This window comes from Ictidomys tridecemlineatus, chromosome 16, assembly GCF_052094955.1.
Source record: "Ictidomys tridecemlineatus isolate mIctTri1 chromosome 16, mIctTri1.hap1, whole genome shotgun sequence".
Lineage (NCBI taxonomy): Eukaryota > Metazoa > Chordata > Mammalia > Rodentia > Sciuridae > Ictidomys > Ictidomys tridecemlineatus.
This window is the reverse complement of record NC_135492.1, coordinates 41653914-41675311: the sequence shown is the minus strand read 5'-3', so window position 1 is coordinate 41675311 and position 21398 is coordinate 41653914. Positions and strand designations below refer to the sequence as shown.

The 21398-nt window shown below is 42.2% G+C and overlaps 1 protein-coding gene across 8 annotated transcripts in view; it reads right to left on the bottom strand.

Annotated features, from left to right (window-relative positions):
• Nucleotides 1-21398, bottom strand: part of Srgap3 (SLIT-ROBO Rho GTPase activating protein 3) — a 249719-nt gene that overhangs the window by 211384 nt on the left and 16937 nt on the right. The window contains exon 1 of one of the 8 annotated variants that reach the window (XM_040290384.2): nt 8917-9036. The exons of 6 other annotated variants lie outside the window; for them this stretch is intronic. In XM_040290384.2, coding sequence (XP_040146318.1) covers nt 8917-8953 — 37 coding nt within the window. In that variant the 5' untranslated portion in view covers nt 8954-9036. Of the gene's footprint in view, nt 1-8341; nt 8385-8916; nt 9037-21398 lie in introns of those variants that run through there. One more of the 8 variants, XM_040290386.2, reaches the window with a different exon arrangement.

The following is a 21398-nucleotide window of genomic DNA, read 5'->3' as shown; positions in this document are numbered from 1 at the left end:
TCATCTCTATCATCTGCTGCATGGTTTTGAGCAAGTTACTTTAAGATCGCTGTCTTTTTCCAAGGGGAAGTAACTGTACCTATCTCATAGAGCGATTACAAGGATTAACTGGAACAAATGGCAGATAGTCTGCATTCAATTCATATTAGCTGTCAGTAATATTACTAGCAAGGGGCTGGGAGGCAAAATATATCCAGATTCAGTTCTCAAATTTCATACTAATACATGGAGGGTGTGCTCTTAAGACACCAAACAACCAAATAAAAGGCTGGGAAGAGTCTCTTCATCATCCAGATGTTCGGTAGATGGACTACATATAACATTCTTCAGCTTTCTCCCCCATCAATATTTTATCTTCCCCACCTCCTTCTGGGGATATTATAAATAGCTAAGTGAGATTGTAAAATGTTCACAGGGCTTTTTTCCTAACAGATATGATTACTTCAAAATGTAAAACATCTGTACAGCATAACTACCATGAACAGAGTTTTAGGGAGGGAAAGATAAGCTGAGGAATTAAAAAAAAAAAACCTACAGTACATTTTATAAGAGAAGAATCAGTTTCCTAAAGGGTAGTTATTTCAAAGCTAAAACAAAAGACAAACAACCCCATAGAAAATTAAGAAAAGGGTAAACAAATGCTCAACAACTTATCTAATAATAAAAGAGATGCAAATTCAAATGACAATAGATTTTTCACTTAGGAAGGTATCAAAGATTAAATATTAAATCTGGCCCAAATTAACAAGTTTTTGAGAATGGCCAATCTTGTGCACTGATCGAGATAGGAGGTGTGCTTTAAAGGCAACTTTTCTTGGAGGACAATTTGAAATTAGCTATTAAAAGCTTACATCTGTTGATTCAGAATCTTTCCTTCAAAAACATTCAACCATATATACAAAGATATACGAATAAAGATTTCCAGTAAAGCATTATTTATATTGTCAAGACAATTAAAAAACAAGTAAATGGCCACCAGTAAGGTTTGAATGAGACATGATAGTATAGTCATAAAATAGAACTCTCTCTAGAAACTGAAAAGACTGACACACATATCCACATAGAATTTATACATAAATGTTCATAGAAGCATCATTCACAATAGCCCCAAACTAGAAAAGCCTCAAATATCTACCTACCAGTAATCAAATAAAATGTGTTATATCCTAAAGGGGAATATTATTCAGCAATGAAAAAGGAACAAAGTACTGACACATGCTACAGCATGGATGCACCTTGAATGAACCTTGAGAATTTTATCCTCATTTAAAGAAGCTTAAAAAAAGGATTTTACCATTCCATCTGAATGCAATGTTCAGACAAGGCAAATCTATAGAGGCAGAAAATAGGTTAGCCATTGCCTGGTGTTAGGGATGAGATTGGTGGTAATTGAAAAATGGATACAAGGAGGGTCTTTTTTGTTTGTTTATTTGTTTATTACTTGGAATTGAACCTACAGGCACTTTAGCACTAAGTCATATCTCAGCCCTTTTTATTTTCTTCTTTTGAGAGAGGGTCTTACTAACTTGCTTAGGGCCTCACAAAGTTGCCTGAGGCTGGATTTGAACTTGAAATCATCTTGCCTCAGCCTTTAGCACCTAGCACAAAGAGATTCTTAGAGGTGATAAAAATGTTCTAAAATTAAACTATGGCGTTAGTTGCATACCTCTGAAAATGTACCAAAAATTCAATGAACTGCACACTTAAAATGAGTGAATTTTATGGTATATAATTTATACCTCACTAAACCTATTTGTAAAAACAGAATGAGGTAGACCAATAAATTCTTTTCTTATAATTTTTTTAAAACATATACAACACTTTTATACCTTTATTTTATTTATTCATTTTTATGTGGTGTCAAGGATCAAATCCCAGTGCCTCGCATATGTTAGGCAAGCGCTCTACCACTGAGCCACAACCACAGCCCGATCAATAAATTCTTACATGCCAAGACGTATGAAATAAATTGTTAAATGCTTTCTTAAAAAGAAGCAAATGTAAATATTATCAAATTATTACAGCACTCATAAAAATATATATTAGCATACACTTAGAAAAAAATTCTGAAGAGTTCCACACTAAACTGGTTAACAGTGATGTTCCTCCAGGAACATCCCTTCCTGCTGATTTGCTTCTAATATATCTGATTTTTTTAAAATTAGTACCTTTGGATATATGTTTGAACATTTTCATAATGAAATGTAGTGAGGAAAGTGAGTGTTACTTTTATCATCTAAAATCAGACACAGGAAGTATAGCGCAGTGATAGAGTTTGTGCTTACCAAGCACAAGGCCCTGGGTTCAATCCCCAGCGCTACAACTACACAAAAGAAAACATAAAACACACACACATACACACACACACACACAGTGTAAAGATTAAAACAAATAGGTAAATAAAAAGGAGTTGTTGAAAACTGACTGAAGACCGCCTAGTTTCCACTGAAGACACCACATCTGGTCACAAGCTGAATGGAATCTCATTCTCTGAGCTCAACCACAGTCTGGAAAAAAAATCTCTGAAAACCACCCAGCTCTGTCTTACTCTCATTCCGAGTTCCCCAAGTGAACTATAACTAATTCTGTTTCCCAGCTACCTTGAAGCTAGAGAGAATGAGAGCCCTGGAGAGGTGTATCCCCAAGTGCCAACCAATTTTGAGACACCACAGTTTACAAAGCAATTTCTCAAGGATTCTTCCAACTCTGATAAAATCATCAGATTAACAGTTAAGCTGAAGAACAGGCCATGGGCTGTAGGACCCCACACCAGACAAAGACACCAGGTAGGCCGGATGGATATGCTTGACCCATCCTGTCTTGATTTTCAAGTTCGGACCCTGGCAGCTCAATGAACTTCAGTCATGTTTACTTAACTTTTTATTGAAGTATGTTATAATAAACACACAGAAGATGTATGTAACATTTTAATTAAGCATTGAAGCTCAAAGATAATCTCTTTTCTAATGGAACCACAATGGCATTTTTTTAAAGAATTTTTTTTTTTAGTTGTAGATGGACAAAATGCCTTAATTTAATTTATTTATTTGTGTGTGGTACTGAGGATCAAAACTAGTGCCTCACATGTGCCAGGCAGGTGCTCTACCACTGAGCTACAGTGCCAGCCCAGTGCCACCTTTTGTATTTGTTTCTCCTGATCAGAGATGAGTGTAGGGGCTAAGCTAAGAAGAGTCTCTCAGCCATGCTGGTCCCATCTCCTCCAAAGTCTGGAAAAAGGCAGGTGGGTGTGTTGTGGGGAGCAGTCATGGTTTTCCCAGCACTAAGAGGTACTCCCACCTAATGTCTCAGAGAACAGGAGCTGAGAAGGGAAGCTCTCCAGGTGCCATGAAGAAGGGTACAAAGGCCCTCCACACAACCATAGCACCTGAGAGCAGAAAGCCCGTTTATCAGTCCGCCATGTAAGCCCAATGCTTGATGCATGAAGGCACCCATGTTAGAATAAATGTGGATCATCTGTAATACAGAAGGTGAAGGCAGAGCATCCTGGAAACCCAGGCCATAGGGCAGAAATCCCAAGGGTTTTTGCGAGGGCTACCGCTAGCTCAGTTTACTGAAGCTGATTGAACAAAAAGATGCCCAGCTCTCTCTGCACACAGCTCCACGACACAGCGAACTGCGTGCTAAGCAAAGCCTGGACCAGATTTGTAGGCTCCTCTTCTCAATCAGTTGCCCTTGCGGAGGGGACACCTTGCACAGCCAACAGAGGTGGCCCCGCATGATATCATTTCTTGTGCCCACTGGAAGCACCAGTCATGTAGACCATGGGTCTACATGGGCTTCTAGAGGGTTCCCAATTTGTCCGCCAGAAATGAAAACCAAAGTCCTGAGAAAATCTTGTATAGTCAATGAATACCTGCTGATTAACTACAGGAGCATGCAGTCTCAAACTCTGCAGATCTTTCATCTGAGAATTTTCTGGATCACTGCAACAGCTCCCAGCTGGTCTCACTGCTTCCCTTTGCCTACCAACAATCTATGTCCATATTCTAGGATGAGGAATCATTCTAAAGCAGAAAGATGAGCATGTCACCTCCCTGCTTAAAATCTACAAATGCACAGAGAACAAAATACAAGCTCTTAATGTGGCCCTCAAGGCCCTATATGACCATGTTCTGGTCAACCTGTCATACCTCTTTTTGTGACCTTCTTTGCCTTGCTGACCTTGCTCCTGATGCACCTAAATTTCTTCCTCCACTTTTCTTTTCTTTCTTTCTTTCTTTCTTTCTTTCTTTTTTTCCCTAAAATTCTTCAAGATTGTTCCTGCCTTAGGCCTTTGCACTTTGCAGAATCCCAGGCCTGGATTCTTTTTCTCAGCTTTTCGAATGACATTTGGATGATCAACTCAAGAGAAACTTTTTCTGGTCTCTTATCAAGAACCAGTCATTCTCTATTCCATCGCTCAGTTTTATTTTCTTTTTAATTGTTACTATTATCTGAATTTACTTTGCTTATTAACCACTGTCCCTCCCTTCCTCAACACATACATACACACCCACATATGCCCATACACACACATATACACACATTAAAACACAAGCTCCTTTTCTGGCATCTAGAATACAACATAAGTTTAATAAATAATTCTGAAGCAATGACAGTAATCGTAATTGCAGTGGGCTGGGGATATAGCTCAGTTGGTAGAGTGCTTGCCTCACATGCACAAGGCCCTGGGTTCAATTCCCAGCACCACAAAAATAAATAAATAATCATAATTCGCAAAAACCTTAGCAGTTTGCAGAAAAAAAATACTCATTCTGATTGCTTTATTTAACCTCTAAAACAGGCATATGGGGCAGGTAGCATAATCCTTATTTTATAGCTGAGAAACAGAGCTTCAGAGAGGCCAAGCATCTTACCAAAGGCATACAACAAGAAAGATGCCTCTGAATTCAGAGATTCCCCCCTAGGTTGACTGAAACATTCAACAGAGCTTCCTATTCACTGAGCAACAATTTACAACAATAGATGAGAAGAAAAGCAGTTATTTGCAGGATCAAGTTAAGCTCCTAGACAAAAGAAAACATGAAAGCTATGAAACCATTTTAGAAGTCATCAAAATAGACAATTATGTAAAATGAGCCCCTCTGACATCCGTAATGGTAAAGCTGCAAGGCACTCAGATGTCATATCTCAGTTCTGATCTGTGCTTATAGAATTCCCTGATTCAAATGAATGGAGGGAGGCAATATGGAGAGATCTGGAAACGCTGTGTCTCCATCCAAGAGCTGCAGAAAGGAACTATGACTAATAAGGAAAATTCACTGTAGGAAACTAACCACACACTATAAGGGGATCAAATTGGTCATCCTTCAGACCAGAAAGTTGAAGACACAAAAACCATGCTATGTTTAAAACTATCTTCTGAGTGCTGGTTTAAAAAAAAAAATGAGAGCTGCATACACATACGAATCAGTAACAATAAATCCCACCATTGTGTACAACTGTAATGCACCAGTGAATTAAAAAAAAAAAAAGAGTCAAATATCTCTGGAAGGCCAAACTGAAGTGGCCTCCCCAAACTGAAGGGGAGCTGAGTAGTTGGGAGGGAAATATCTCACTCTATTTATAACACTTTATATGCTTTGTGTCTATATTTCCTATTCAAAATATAAACTAAATTTAAACAAACAACCCAAACAAAGAAGACAAAAGGGTCCAGGAATTGAGGTCAGCAGGTTAGGCTCCCACCTCCCTATCAGATAAATCATCTTTTCTAATCCAAACAAATGTCAGCAGTGATTCTTCTTTGGTCTTGCTGAAATCTAACCTATTTTGACTTTAAATCCCGGAGTCACAGACCTCCTTCTCCAGAGGACTCATGTGGCCCAAGGAAGGGATGAGATTTTTTCAAGATCCCCTTAAAAAATTTATAGCAAAATGGAAGCTTGAATATAGCCGCCCCCAATGCCCCATCTCCAGTTCTGAGTTCCTTCTGCAATTTCAAGCCCTCCTCTGTTCAACACTGTGATGATTAATGTTAGGTGTCAACTTGGCTGGAGTAAGGGATTCCTAGATAGCTGGTACAGCATTATTCTGGGATGCAACCATGGGGGTATTTCCAGAAGTGATCAGCATTAGAATCAGGTGACCAAGTAAGGAGATCCACCCACCAGTTACAGGGTGAGTTAGTACTTACTGGGTGCAATTTCACTTCAAGATGAAGACAATTGTAGAGGTAGATGGTGGTGATCGTGGTACAATGTCATGAATGCATTTAATGGCACTGAACTTAAGATGGTGAATTGTATATTACGATCATTTACCACCATTAAAAAAAAAATTGACAAGGCTGGTGCTCATTAGCTGAATCTCCCAAACCTCGAATCCAAATCCAAGTTCCTTAAATGATAGCCCAGATCTAGCACCTAAATGAAAACACTGCTACCTTTAAAACAAACTGAACTTTTAAACTACAGATAAAAGTCACCTGGCCAGTTCTGTGTGTCAGGGGCCTTGTTGGGATGCCAACTATTTCTTTGAGACCCTCCCAGGAGGCATGTTGAGTTCTAATGGGCCTTACTTTAGATAAGACTTTGAATTTCAAACAAGATTTCAAAGCCCTCCACTCCTCAGTTTATACCCAAAGGACTTAAAACCAGCATACTACAGTGACTCAGCCAATGTTTATAGCAGCTCAATTCACAATAACCAAGCTATAGAACCAAACTAGGTGCCCTATAGCAGATTAATAGATAAAGCTAATGTGGTATATGTACACAATGTAATATTACTCAGCTATAAAAAAAGAATTAACTTATGGCATCTGTCAATAAATGGATGGAACTAGAGAATATCATGCTAAGTGAAATACTCCAGTCCCAAAAAAACAAAGGCAGAATGTTCTCTCTGATATGTGGATGCTAACCCACAAGAAGGGAGAGGAAGATTAGAAGTTCATTGGACTAAATAAAGGGGAATAAAGGGGAAACAGGAAGAGACAGAAGAATTAATCACACATATCTTTCCTATCCTTATATGTGAATACATAGCCAATGTAACTCCACATCATATACAACCACAAAAATGGGATCCTAACTGGAAATTATATTTATCAAATGTATGTATAATGTGTTAAAATATACTGTCATATACATCTAAAAATAATAAATAAACATGTATTTCAAGGCCCAGTAAAATTCTCTCTCCCCAAAACCCAAAATGAGGGGGGTAGAGTTGCTATAGTTTGGATCTAAAATGACCCCAAAGCCTATGTGTTAAAGGTTTAGTCCCCTGTTTGACACTGTTGGAGGTAATGAAACCTTTAACAGGTGGGGCCTAGTGAGAGGTCTTTAGATCATTGGGGGAGTGCCTTTGAAGAGGATTGTGGGAACCTGATCTCTTCCTCTCTTTCTTTTGCATCTCAGCCATGAGAAGAGCAACCCTACACCATCAGGTCCAAAAACAATGGGCCAATCCAATGGACTGAAACCTCTAAAACTCTGAAACAAAAATAAAACTTTTCTCATTATATAATGTTTGTCATAGTGATGGAACTGTGACTAACACAGAGGGTCTAGAAAGGGTGGCTAACCTCACAAAGGGTATCAGGTACTCAAAAAAGGACAATTTCATATACATGTACATGAACATAAACATAAACACCAGAAAGGAAGAACACTACTTAGAATAAAGAGCAGGTCTTTAATTATATGCAAATAATTATATAATTACATAATTTAATTATATATATTTATGTTAATATGTAAATATTAATTATAAATTATAAAATTCCTAGATTGTGCTTATATTTTTCATGTTTCTCCAGACTGGGAGATACTTCAAGGATGGACTAGGGGACTTCAGAGCAGACCACCTCACTGTGACAGAGGAGACCTGTGGCTTTTGGACCTTGCTATGCTGAAGCCACTTGCCCCCACTGGAGGCCCTAGGCTTGCTGAAGTCAAACCCCTAGGAGAGTCATGGAGACCAGGAAGGGACAGGAGACAAGAACTATAGCAACTCAAGCTGAAGTTCTTCCTCTCACAGTAGGCCATATGCCAGTGTCATTACCCCTGTGAGAGGCGAGAAGAGCAGCTGGGAGAGGAGCAGGAGGAGATCACACCCGACTGTCTAGCTCTCCTATCCCTCTTGCCCCAGCAAGAGGATGTGCTCTAGCTCCAGCTTTACAACCGAGGGAAAAGCTGATCCCATCTAGAAGCTGCACAACAGGATGGAGGGTCTATATTATTAGTCTCTCTGGCCTCCATGTTATTCAGAGTACTTTTCAAAGACAGTACTTGTTTGGGCTCCAGATTTTAAGAAAGACATCAACTATTTAGATAGGTTATCTGTGGACTACAGAACTCAAAATATTCCTCACCTATTTGGGAGGATTTCCCAGGAAACATTGGTGTAGGCAAGACCACAGTCCACCCAGCAAGATTGGTCACATCCACCCTAGAATTGAAGTGGGTATAAGAAGTGGCAGTCAGACAGTGCTTTTTTGTTTTTAATTTTGCACTAGGAATTGAACTCAGGGATGCATTACCGCTGAACTATTATACCAGCCCCCCTGTTTTCTTATTTTCTATTTTGAGATAAGGTCTCACTAAGTTGCTGAGGATCTTGCTGGGTTGCTGAGGCTAGCCACATTAGATGGCTTTTCAAATGTTGGTAAGCCGAAACAGGGCAAGAAAAAAGACCAGAGGTAAGGGAAGAAGTCATGCGTGGCATGAAACGGGAATCTAAGCCTAAGAATACTCAACAGAGAAAACAAATGCAGTGTCCTGAATCTAAAGCCGGTGTGACATTCTTATTCCTATAGATCCTGGAAAACATCCTCAGAATCCTTCCTAACACAGCACTAGCAACTACTACCAACCCACTGCAGCTGGCACATCAGTAGAAACTACTCCCCAGTACATGAAAGCCATCTTCAAATAACAGAAATGTTACCACGAGTATTCTGGGTCATTCCAATGGACACAGGCATCTTGCAGCTCTATTCAGGGAAGACCTTTCAAGGAAGTCTTTTCAATAATGGGACAGTCTGATTTATGAGGTGGTCAGTCCCTTGCTGTTGGAAGTTCCAAGCAGAAGCTTCATGGTTGTCGGGGAGTCCTGCATAAGGAGAGCATTGAGGCAAATACCACAAGTCCAAGAAGGACTTGAGGTTCAGTCATAACATGGATGTACTGAGCAATTAATGTATGCCAGGGACAGGTGCACAGTGGGCATGGTGGTTATTATTAAGTCCATTTACAGATGCAGGGGGCTGAATAACTTCACAGCTAGGAAGAGGAAGATCAAGAATTCTCACCCAAATCTGCCGTCTCCAAGTCCTGCACATTCTCCCCCTCGCCACACCCGCTGTGAGGCTGCAGATGTTAAGAGGAGGCCTCCTAAGAAACTTGCTGGGCCTTGATGGCTCCGTGCTGGCTGCACTTTCCCCCCACGATGGCCCAACAGCTGCTGCCCTAAAAGCTTTCCAGGACAGGGCTGGCAGGCATCTTGTTTGACCGTTATATTCCCAAACAAGAGTTCCTCCACAAAGGGACTCTGGGCTTAGCGTCTGTCCTAGAATCCCGGGCACAGTCTTCTGGTTCAAGACGTTTAAAGCATCTGTTCCAGTGCAAATGGCACTAAATTGGGATGACAACTCAAGCCACATTAATCACTGACTCCCTGAATGATTGGCTAACCGTGGGCTGCAAGGTCCCGAGCAACTGGGACAGACAAAAGGACAGTGCTAATGAGGGGAAAGAGGACGGCAGGAGGACAGGTGTGGCAAGTCCACCGTTACCACCAGCGCTGCTACTCCCTTACGGCCCATTTCTGGTTCCTGGGGTTCCTATCTTGTTCCCCAACTCCCACTCTTGCAGGTACCACCCTGTAACATCCCATGGGCAGTGTCGCCCACCTCCAGCCCCACTGCCTGAGTTGTACTCCCGAACCCCCCAGCCCCATGGCCAGGCCTTGCACCTGCCAGTTTGGACCTCCTCTCCCTGGAATGCCATGCTTCGATAGAAAATAATGAAATTTTGTCATTTGCAGCAATGTGGGTGAATCTGGAGAACATTATTTTGAGTAGAAAAAAGCCAGACACAGAAAGACAAATACCACACGATCTCACTCATTTGTAAAATCTTAAAAAGTTGTTTTCAAAGGTGTAGAAAATAGAATAGTGGTTGCCAGAAACTGGGTAGAGGAGAATGGGTGGAGGAAATGGAGAGACTGGTAAATGAGATCAAAGTTATAGTTAGCTAGGAGGAATAAATTCTGGTGTTCTTTTGCACTATAGGATGACTAGCATTAACAAGAATGTATATCCCAAAATATACAACTATACAAAATATACAAAATAGCTAGAAGGCATAATTTTGAATATTCTTATCACAAGGAAGTGATCAATGGTTAAGGTGAAAGATATGCTAATTACTCTCACTGGATTATTACAAAATACATGTATCACATTGTACCCCAGAAATATGTACAATTACTATGTCTCAACCATAAATTAAATTTAATTAATTAATAAATAAATGCTCATAGCTCTTCCAGATGATGTTGGCCCACAGAAACCTCTCCTGTCTCCATCTTTTTTTGCATTCAGTGTATGCATAAATGAGACTCTTATTTATACTATTATCTTCTTCACTGTCAAATGAAACAACTTAGTGCAACTGACACTACTATGTATTTATTTTCCATTAGTTTATAAGTATTGGGGGATGAAAGGGTGCACTTAACTTTGCACCTGCTTGGTCCCTAAGCAGGGCAGGGCTATAGTAGAACCTCTTTTCTGGAAACTGCCTGCCCCACCAGTAGGGGTAGGGCTAGGTGACAGCTCTGTCATTAGTCCCAAATCACTGGCATGGCTACTGGTTTGGGGATGATCTACTCGGGGTCCTTTAGATTCCCATCCCCAGTGATGTGAAAGTGGAGGAGGAGGAAAAGCAGACAGGAGAAGGACAAAGGGAGGAAGAGAGGACGACTGAGAAAGACAGAGAGAATGAATCTGAGCAAAAGATTCTACAGTCTGGGAGGTCAATGTTTACCTCTAAGTGAATGAACTTGAGAGCTGTGGGCAACCACTGTCTGTCATATAACCCAATCTAGCTGGCTTGCCGAGAAAGAAGAATGAAGCAGGTGGGTGGCAAAACAGACCTCATGAGTCAAATCTGGTCCTTAGACTATTTTTGTAAATAAAGTTTTATTACAACTTAGTTACATTACTGTTTGCACACAGCAGACAGAGGGAGAAATTTGCCTCTTTCCTGGGTCTTTCACTCCAAAGGAGCAGTGAAAACTAAATACAATCAATAGTCAAGAGCCTGGTGACATACCTGTGACATGATTTAGCAGTCATGTACCCTGAGGAGGCCGTATTTGACCTCTGCGACAATCAACAAGACATTGCCATGCCAACTATTCTGGGGACAGAGTACACTCCCTGTCTAATACTCTCTGGCCACTGAAAGCAGCATTTCCTAAGGAATACTGCAGGATGTTTGTTCCATACAGGGGGCTGGAAACTAGAGCTCATGAGTCAAGTGTGGTCCATAGACCATTTTTGTAAATAAAGTTTTATTGCAACACAGCTATATTCACTCATTTCTCTATCATCTATGGATATTTCTGCACTACAATAGCAGAGTTGAGTAACTGCAACAGAGACCACAAAACTTAAAATATTTACTATCTGGCCCTTCACAGCAGTTTGTATGTCTGTAAGATGCCAACAGGTGTACCATAAAGAAAAAATAGTATCTCAGTTGATGAATTCAGAAAATGATGGATTTGTTTTCTTTCCTACAGGATTTATCAGAGCCTTTATTAGATAGATAAGACCTGTGAATCTCTTAGGAGGCAAAACACAAGAATATTGAGTACACTTATTTGAACATGGAGCCCAGTGTTGAGGGACTAGTGACCCAAAGACCAGAGTCAACATCCTCTGTAAAATAGAGGAAAGGTCACCCCAACTCCAACTGCATCTCAGCATTGTTGGGAAGATCAAGTGCGACATGATAGGAGTGTGTTGTACAAACCAAGGGCAGATGAGAACAGCCCTTTGTCCTGGCTCCCTATGAGATGTCCCAAAGGCATTATTTGTCCATTCCCCACCAGTCACTCTGAGGACAGACATAGATGGCTTCAGGAGTCAGTGGTTTCCAAGAACCTGCTGATTTTAAGGAAGCACTTGGGCCTTCATGGAAAAGCGCATGACTGTAAGCTTAATGGGAAGGCTGCTCTAAGTGTCCATTTGTTTCCATTAAAGAGCATCAATTAATCTTGACCTGGATAGCAGATGGCATTTCTCTTGAAGTTTCAGTTGGCTCCTGCACTACCAAGGAGGATAATGGACTCTAGTTTCCTCATGCAAAGCAACTGCACAAGCAATGGTACTCTGAAGGGGGCCAGTGCTGCTGCAGAAAAGCATGCTGGACCCTGCCCCCCTCAGACCCCTCCTTATACTCCTCACATGCATAATCCATGTCCACAGTCCTTTTCTGTCACGGAGAGTTACCCAAGTCCAGATAATAGAACAACTTGTTTCTACACAAGCCTTCTCTACTTTGCTTCAGAAGCACCAGGGGAAGGCTGAGCAGGTCAGGCAGGGAAGGCCACAAGGCCAAACTAAGAAGCAGCAATGATATTAGCACTGAGATGACATGTCATTTACAAATGGCATCTCACCATTTTCTCTTCCAGAACAAAAAGTGGGAAAATACACCAGGAAGAAAGTGGGAAGAAGGCAGGCATGGAGATGGCAGCCCACCCATCCACTATTCTGCCAACTGAACCTTCCCCAAGCAGGTCAGATGGTGCTGCTCAACTTCCCCCCCCCACCGCCCCCCCCACTGCTACAGACTTTAGAATCTTCCAGATGCCATGTCATTGCAGGCATCCCCACCATTCCCAAGAGATAATACCTTCCTGAAATTCACACAACTGGCAGATACCTTCAGATGTGTGGAAGAAATGCCCTAAGAAGGATAAATCCTTAAAAGAGAGATTAGGAAAAGATGAAAGGGAAATTAAACTCAAAGGGCAACTTAATAAAAGACACCAAGACCACTATAGTAAAAACACAAAATTGCCACCAGATGGCTGCCCCATGGACAGACAGCCAGATGAGACCCTATGTCTATACCAGAAATAACTCAAACCGGCCGGACACTTCTACAAGAAAGGGCTGGCTATGCCAGGAAGTAGCACTAGAAGTTATCCTGAGGGTTTTGAAGTCAAAGGTTAGACAACTTCAGTCTGAGAGGGAAAGCAGAAACATAGACTCAAATAGAGTGAAAATCTAGCAAGGTTTACCACGGTATGGGAAGCCAACCAACAGGCCTAAGTTACACCTCAGTTCCCTTGACTCAAAGCAGCCAAAAGACATTGGGCTAACAGCCCTTAAGATTCCTCTGCTTCCAGAGGAAGTTGCTGCAATTTCTACTGCAAATATCAAAGCTTCATAACAAGATCCCATTCTATTCTCTCTCTAGAACCCAGCAGCTGAAAGAGAGATTTTGAGCCTGAATGGGGAGCATCTAGAGAGCATGGTGATTGAGAAAATAAACTCAGTTTCTCCTGCTAAACCCTCACTTCTGACACCAGATGCCATTCAATTCAACTCTGCCACTACCTACCTGGAGGTATTTTGGATCCCACAGGCTCAGTCCACAAGGCTGTTCCTCCCTGACTCCAAATGCCAATCAAAAGCCCCAGGTTATTGCACCTGAGCTTCTGATCAATTGGGTCCTCCTTGGGTCCCATTAATTTGCTAGAGCATCTCACAGAACTCAAGGAAACACTAACTAATGTTTACTGGTTTACTATAAAGGGTAATACAAAGGAGCCCAGATTTCTTGAGGGCTCCTTTGTTAAATTATCAAATTAAAAGTTGCATAGGGTGAGGCACTTAGGGAAAGACTGGGGAGTTTCCATGACTATCCAGTGTGCCACCTTCCAGGAATCCCATGGTGCTCAGCTAACCAATAGCTTTTGCACCCTGCCCTTTAAGGTTTTCATAGAGATTTCATTACATACGCATGATTGATTACATCGTTGGTCTTTGGTGATCAACTCAATTTTCAGTCCCTGGAATTTGGGTTGGGGCTGAAGGTTCCAATCCTCTAGTCCTGCCTAGGTTAGGATGTCTAGGCAGGATTCTCTTTTTGGTGACCAGACTCAAGCCTGAGTCCCAAGCCTTCAGTCAACTAATTAGCATACAAAAAGACAATTATCATTGAAAATTCCAAGGATTTTAGGAGTTGTATGCCAAGAAATGGGGACAAAGTTCAAATAATACATTTCACAATCTCAGTGCTTCCTGCGCAACTCTGAGTTTCCAAGCAAACAGCACCCAGCTCAGGATCCACCTGAAAGCAACTATCTCAACCCCCTCCAGGAAATCCATATAGTCTCTTGCTCCCAGGAAATCCATATAGTCTCTCTGCTCGTCCACCCTACCAGCCACTTTTTCTAAGGGCAAGAATTGTCAGTCTGCCCCCACCAGAGAGAATACTATCTGCAAACAGCTGGAGGGCTTTGCTACTGAAGAGGAAGCCATTGCAGGCCCAGGGCATGGAAGAAGATCAGAATCACTACAAGGAAAACCACTGGATGCCTCGGAGCCATTCAGACAGCTGGGGGCGTTTGCCCAGGTGAAAGAATTGGAGACAGAGTGGACATGAGCCGCAGGTACATTTCAGGAGAAGCTGTAAAAGTCACTTTTGCTCCCTCCTTAGTGGACTCCCAGCTGCCCACCCCACTGCTGCGTAGATGAGCCAGCAGAGTCACACGTGGCATCCCATGGATGTCCTTGACAGCACAGGATGTCCCTTGAAAACACCATAGCACCAGACTGACAAACTCTTAATATCAATAGGAGCCAGGCTAGTCTGTGAACAGGTATGGCAAGTTGTGTAAGGAGGTTGAGAACAACAGCAAGTGAGAGCTTCAGTCTGCCCAAGGGCAGTGGGCACTGCCTTGCAGCCAGTACTACATGCACAACGCAGGGCCAGTGCTGCTGGACCTTCTGACTCTTTAAAAAGGTGCTGAAGTCCAGATTTTATGAGAAATGTCCTCATTTTTATACACTGGCATCAAATTCACATTTTTAAAACACGCAGTACAGGCCAAAGAAAACATGTGAAGGCTGGATTTGGCCTGTGTGCCATCAGTCTGCAAGCTCTGCATAAAAGTTCAGCTGAAAAAAATTACCAGTAATGTGCAAAACAGATCCTGTCCCCAATCTTTGAGCAGGAAGGCAGAGGTCAGGGATGGTACAGAGGCAGTGACAACTGCCCAAGTTACCTTGCAGGAACTGGAAATTCAAATTTCCACTTGGACGAAATGGCTGTATCTCCAATGTGTCCTGCTTTCCTCTATTTGAGAGCAAGATTTTTCCTTTTACTGTACCGCAGAAAGCAGAGAATCTTGGGATTGGCAAAGACCTCACATGTCATCTAGAATAAATCTCCCTCTGGAGCTTAAATCCCCACTCTGACAATGCTCGGCACAGGCTTCTCACCCCTACCCGAACTCCTCTTATACCGGGGAAATCAAGGCCTCCCAAAGCTGCCTGCTTGTCCCTTCAAGACAGCTGTAATTGTTAGAAAGGTCTCCCAGACACCAGACTTCTACAAACACAGCCCCAAATCAGATTAGGTTGGCAGCTGCCCCATAGTGACTCACACCAAAACTGATCGCCAATGAGGACCTTAAGTCGTTTTCACAAGTGCCACTGCTAACTACATCTCTCCCCAGTCTGCACCTGGCTAGCTGGGTTTTCAACCATAAAGGCAAGACTTCACACTTTCTCCTGATTAAGTTTCAGCCCACCTATGTCTTGCGATATGGTGGCCCTCAGTTCCCAGGTATAAATCTTTGGGAGTTTTCCAGATTCTTTTCAGAGGACCATGACCCTCCCTTTGCACCCACAAACTGCTGAAGCCTCTGGCTCTGCACTTCATTGGTAACCCAGGTGGCAGAGTGGACCCTTGCCTGTAAATACATAGTGCTCTACCTTCTTCAAAGCCTATCTGCGGAAGATCATATTTATGGACTTGACTGCAGGCTGTGTCCATTCCTCCACATCAAAAAACTCAAATGGCCACAAGAGCCAAGCAGGCAGCAAAAATTAGTGAAGTGAGCCAGTGGACACTGGAACAAACCCGGGCCCTGAGTAAGGAGACAGCCAATTTTTTTGCCTCTGAGAACAATCTTCCCACTTTGCAAGAGATGCCAGAAGTCTGGATTTTTGTGTAAGCTCTCCTGCTTTTTAAAAACTCTCTTGATTTTTAAATGTTGGAAATAAATTCATTTTTGTAAATGCTTGCAAAGGCCAAACAAAACAAGCTAGTGGATCTAACTTTGCCTGTGAGCTGCTGGGTCTGCTGGAGATGTTCTAAATTTCATTTGTGGACCCAGTTGAACCCTGGAAATCTGGGTAAGAATAATAACAGAAAGCACTTGAGTGTGACCCACATTCCAGGCACTTGGTAAACACTGAGTATGGATTATCTGATTTAATCCTCATAATTCCAATGAGGTACCCATTTGAAGGAGGAAGAAACAGAGGCATAGATACGGGAGAGAACTAGTCCTAGGTCTATGTTACTTCATATTCCAGGGCAGAGTCCTTGGATCACACTGGGCAGAATGGCTCTTTGCAAACTGTGCTAAATCTATCAAACTTGCATTGAAAGATTTTTTAAATGCATTATGGTGGGCGGGGGTTGTAGCTCAGTGGTAGAGTGCTTGCCTAGCACTTGTGAGGTCTTGGGTTCAATCCTCAGCATCACATAAAAATAAAGGCATGCTTTCCATATACAACTACAAAAAAATGCATTATGGTGACTATCAGAGGTGATAAAGAACATCATCCACCATATCACTGGGTCCTTAGTGGCCTCTAGTAGCTGAAGGTTGGCTCCTGTTCCCATTCCCTTCAAGGAGGGGTAAGGATCAAACACACTAGTGCCTCTCATTGGGGTAGTGTCTTGCCCTTATTCCAGCTTCAAACTCATGCTTAAGGAGACGTGAAGAAGGTTCTACTTGAAATACAGTTGTGCATCACTTCATGATGGAAATTATTCTAAGAAATGCACTGGCATGGGAGTTCATCATTATGTGAACATCACAGAGTGAACTTACACAAAGATGGCTCTGACGACACCAGGAGATATCATCTTACGGGACCACGCTTGTAGGTCTGTCATTGACCCAAACTTTGCTCTGCAGCACATGACTATAATAACAGGGAGTTACCATTGTAAAGTTTAAAAGGAAGGTGGCAAGTTGGAGTCATTTTTATATCACAGATATTGAATCATGCAATGCTCATTGTACAATCCAATCTGATGAGCTTTTTTTTTTTTTTTTTTTTGGTACCTGAGATTGAACCCAAGGGCACTTAACAACTGAGCCACATCCCCAGCCTTTTTTTTTTTTTTTTTTTTTTTTTTTGAGACAGGTTCTCTTTAAGTTGCTTAAGGCCTTGCTAAATTGCCGAGGCTGACCTCAAACTTATAACCCTTCTACTTCTGCCTCCTGAGTTGCTGGGATTACAGGAATGCACCACCATACCTTGCTGATGAGCGTAATTTGAAACAAAAAACAGAATATAATTTCTTGGCCTAATCTACAAGTGGCAAACCCACATGCCAGCAGAAGCCAGGAAGCTTAGGCAAATAAGTAAAACAGTAGGTGTGAGGGAATGGAGGACTGGGACCAAAAAGCTCATGGGCCAGGGAATGGTAAGAACTCCAAAGTGCATGCATCCTGTGAAATGGGGACTGCTGATCAGCTCTGGGTGCTATGTGAGAATGGGCATGCAGTGCAACCAGATAGTTCTTTTTTTAAAAAAAAAGTCAGAAATACAGATTTGTCTATGAAGTTGCCCAATTTTGTTCTGCACCTCAAAAAAAAAAAAAAAAGTCACTGGCCCCCAGACTACCTCTTGCTTGGTGCTTAGTGTTAGTCTGAAAAAAAAATAAACTGAATTTTTCTGCTAGTGAGTCATGAACTATTTCAAACATCTGGTGAAGGGAAAGAGATGTCAAAGAGGCATTCTTAAAACCTTGGGGGCTATGCTCCCCAGCTCCTGCCTGCAGGGCGGGCACAATCTGGTGCAGTTCTAAGGATGTGGACTCCATAGGCAGTTCATAGGCTGCTAAGTTCTTGGGAGCAACAGAAGAAAGACAAGGTTGGAGAGAGAGGGGGATATTGACCTCTAGTGAGCTGAGGGCCAACTCTGTTTACTTCTCCCAGAATCAGGGTCACAAGGGCATAGAAATCCAACCACTGAAAGGAAAAGTGATATTATGGACTGGCTAGGTTCTGGGATACCCCCATGAACCAAAATCCCCAGAGGTTGTGCTTCCAAAGAGGTCAAAGGTTAAGCCTGGGCAGGTCAAGTTCTCCAAAACTCTCTTTTCTCCCTGTAGTTATTTAGGCCTGCTAGCATCTCAGACAGAACTCAGGGCAGGTGTTCAGGCTGGTCCCTGTAGGAAAGGGGTCAGACCCTGTAGTTATTTCCATGGGGTAATAGACTCAAAGACCTGCTTTAGTTACCCTGAAAGAACCAGGGGTGGGCTTAGAGGAGGGTGCCCTGTGTGTCCACCATACTTTGCTCAAAAGAGTTCTCCAAGAACTCGCTAGAATTCCATACTGTGGCAGTCAGCTTTAGGACATGAGTTCGTTTCCCAGGCAGTGGGCTCTACCACATATTTCTCTCCGGAATCTCTTGAGAAGGGGCAAGAGCCACCTGGATAAGGAATGGGATGGGACCAGGGTCTGAGGTCTAGCACCCCAACCACATGCCATTTTTTTCTTACCCCATTCACATTTCTACCTGTACGGGGGAGAAATTCCTCTTAGGGCTGAAGATCCAAAGAGTTGGTGGGATTTGTCTTAAAGATACTATTTTTTTTTTTTTAGTTGTAGATGAACACAGTATCTTTATTTTATTGATTGATTGGTTTTTATGTGGTGCTGAGGATCAAACCCAGTGCCTCATGCGTGCAAGGCAGGCACTCTACCACTGAGCTACAGATCCAGCCCTTAAAGATACTATTAAACTTCACATTTTTGCAGTCAACCCTTCATCCTATTCTATTAGGTTTGTGCACTCTCTTTATTTCCTGGTTCTGTCCCCCACGGGATTCGCTGTGTCCAAATGGTAACCACTGTTTATTGAGCATTCACTGTGTCTGTTCTGGTCTGGTGCTTTATGGCAATGCCCAAGGCAGGTATTACTGTCCCTATTTTGCTGGAGAGGAAGCTGAGACTCAGACAAGATAAACAACATCCACAGTTACTAAGTGGCAGAGCTGGAATTTGATTGCAGATCTGAGAGACTCTAGACCCTGCAGTATTACTCTTATAGTTGTGATTATTAATAACAAAGGGGAATATCAACTAACTTGAATTCCTTATTATGCACTAGGGACATGCTAAAGGTTTGACTTGCATGACCTCACCTAATTTCCTAGATTCCTCTTTGAGGTCAAATTATGTCTTCACTTTACATACCAAAGCTCAAAGAGATGACAAGACCTGCCCCAAGTCATAAGGCTAGAAAATAGAAGATCTGGCCCACACCTCTGGTCCCCATGATCCACCATCACAGATTCTGGTCAGTTCAATTCTGACAACCATGTTCCTGGTTGTACCATATTATATGTCCCCAAACTAGATTTTAAAATTTTTTTTCAATGATGCAAAGGTAATACAAACTCAATAGGAGTCATACTTTGAATCTGACACTTAAATCTTTTCCCAGGCTAGCAATATGCAATGGAATATTCTTTTTTGATGCTGGGCAGGAACAGCAAACCATAGCTCCTAGACAGCTACATGATCACCAGGGGCAACAACTGGCACTGCAATGAACTGCTGAAAGTGTTTTTTGGACACTGGCAATTTAATAAATTACATGGGGTATTCAACACTTTACTCTAAAATAGGCTTTGTGTTAGATAATTTGACACAACTGTGGGCCACTGTAGATGTTCTGAGCATATTTCAGGTCAGCTAGGCAAGCCTATGATGTCAGTAGGCTAAGTTTATTAAATGCATTTTTTACTTACAGTATTTTCAACTTATGATGGGTTTATTGGGATGTCTATTAGTATCTATTCCAATACTGCCTTCCTTGGGTTCCTGCCACTCTCAAACTAAATGAGCACGCTCAAATTCCCACCCAAATACTTAATTAAAACATTTGAACAGGACAGAGCCTTTTGGCAGGCCACTAGAAACTTCACCGAGGCTGACAATGGTCTGTGTAAGAATCAGCACTTGTTCAAACAGTTCTGAAATGTCCAATGGTGCTATCAGGCTGGCCTATGCCTAAGGAATTGGTGAGAGGAGAAAAGAAAATGCAAGTTTAAGGCAGCACATGAAAAAGGGCTATGGGACCAAAGCTGAGATTGGTCCCCTTTCCAAACTGCAGGCCCACCCCAAGGCTCTGTTACCAGATTTGGCTCCAGGCTTCCCCCACCTATTCAGATGATAATTTTCGAGGTCTTAGAGGTACCAGAGCCCCCCACGTTGGACCCCAGATAATCCTTCCAGCTTTGTCAAGCAACTGGAGTATTTCCAACCTCCAGGGGAAATGAGGGGCTTTGTGGTCACCAGCCAAGGTCTGAGGTAGAGGCCAAAGAGGGCCTTTGTCGGAGGAATCCAGGGAAGGCTTTTCCAGGGCTCTGACAAACAATAAGTGACACTGGCAGTCCAGGGGGCATTTCTGTTTCTTGGGAGACTTTTCTGCAGGAGTATCAGGCCTTGCCTTTTCACAATCTCCTTTTATTCATCTTGCCTGCCTTGGAAACGGCCATCATGCATTTGACAGTAATGAGGAGGGAGAGGTGCAGTTCTGCCTCTTTAGAAAAGTGGGCAATTAAATTTTCTTTAATGAAGTTCTTTATTTTCTCCTAGCAATATAATTTCTGTTGTGGATTTAGATTATTTTTTTTTAATTTCTTTAAGTAGAATGGGAAGGTAATATTTTTCTGGAAGACTATCTTAATATTTTCATAGGCCTATACTGAACTGTGCATGTATTTTTCTCTCCTTGATAGCTATTCCAGAACTTGCTTTGAATGCCTCCTGTGTGGCAGGCACGGAGCACAAGAATTCGGGAATGAATAAAACAAAGCCCCTGTGCTCAATGAGCTCGCAGGAGACAGACACATAAACAAGTCCCTGTAATAGCAGCATGTCCTGAGGAGGAGCTAGACAAAAAATAGAAATAATGAACATTCCTGCAGGACTGGAGGATTCGCTTTCTCACAACACCTCATTTGATCCTTACGGCAACATCCTTTAAGGTGGATAGCGCCTTCACTGAACAGACCAGGAAGCTAAGATACAGAATGGAGATGGCACTCACTAAAAAGATAGAAAGAAACTGACATGCAGGTCTTTGG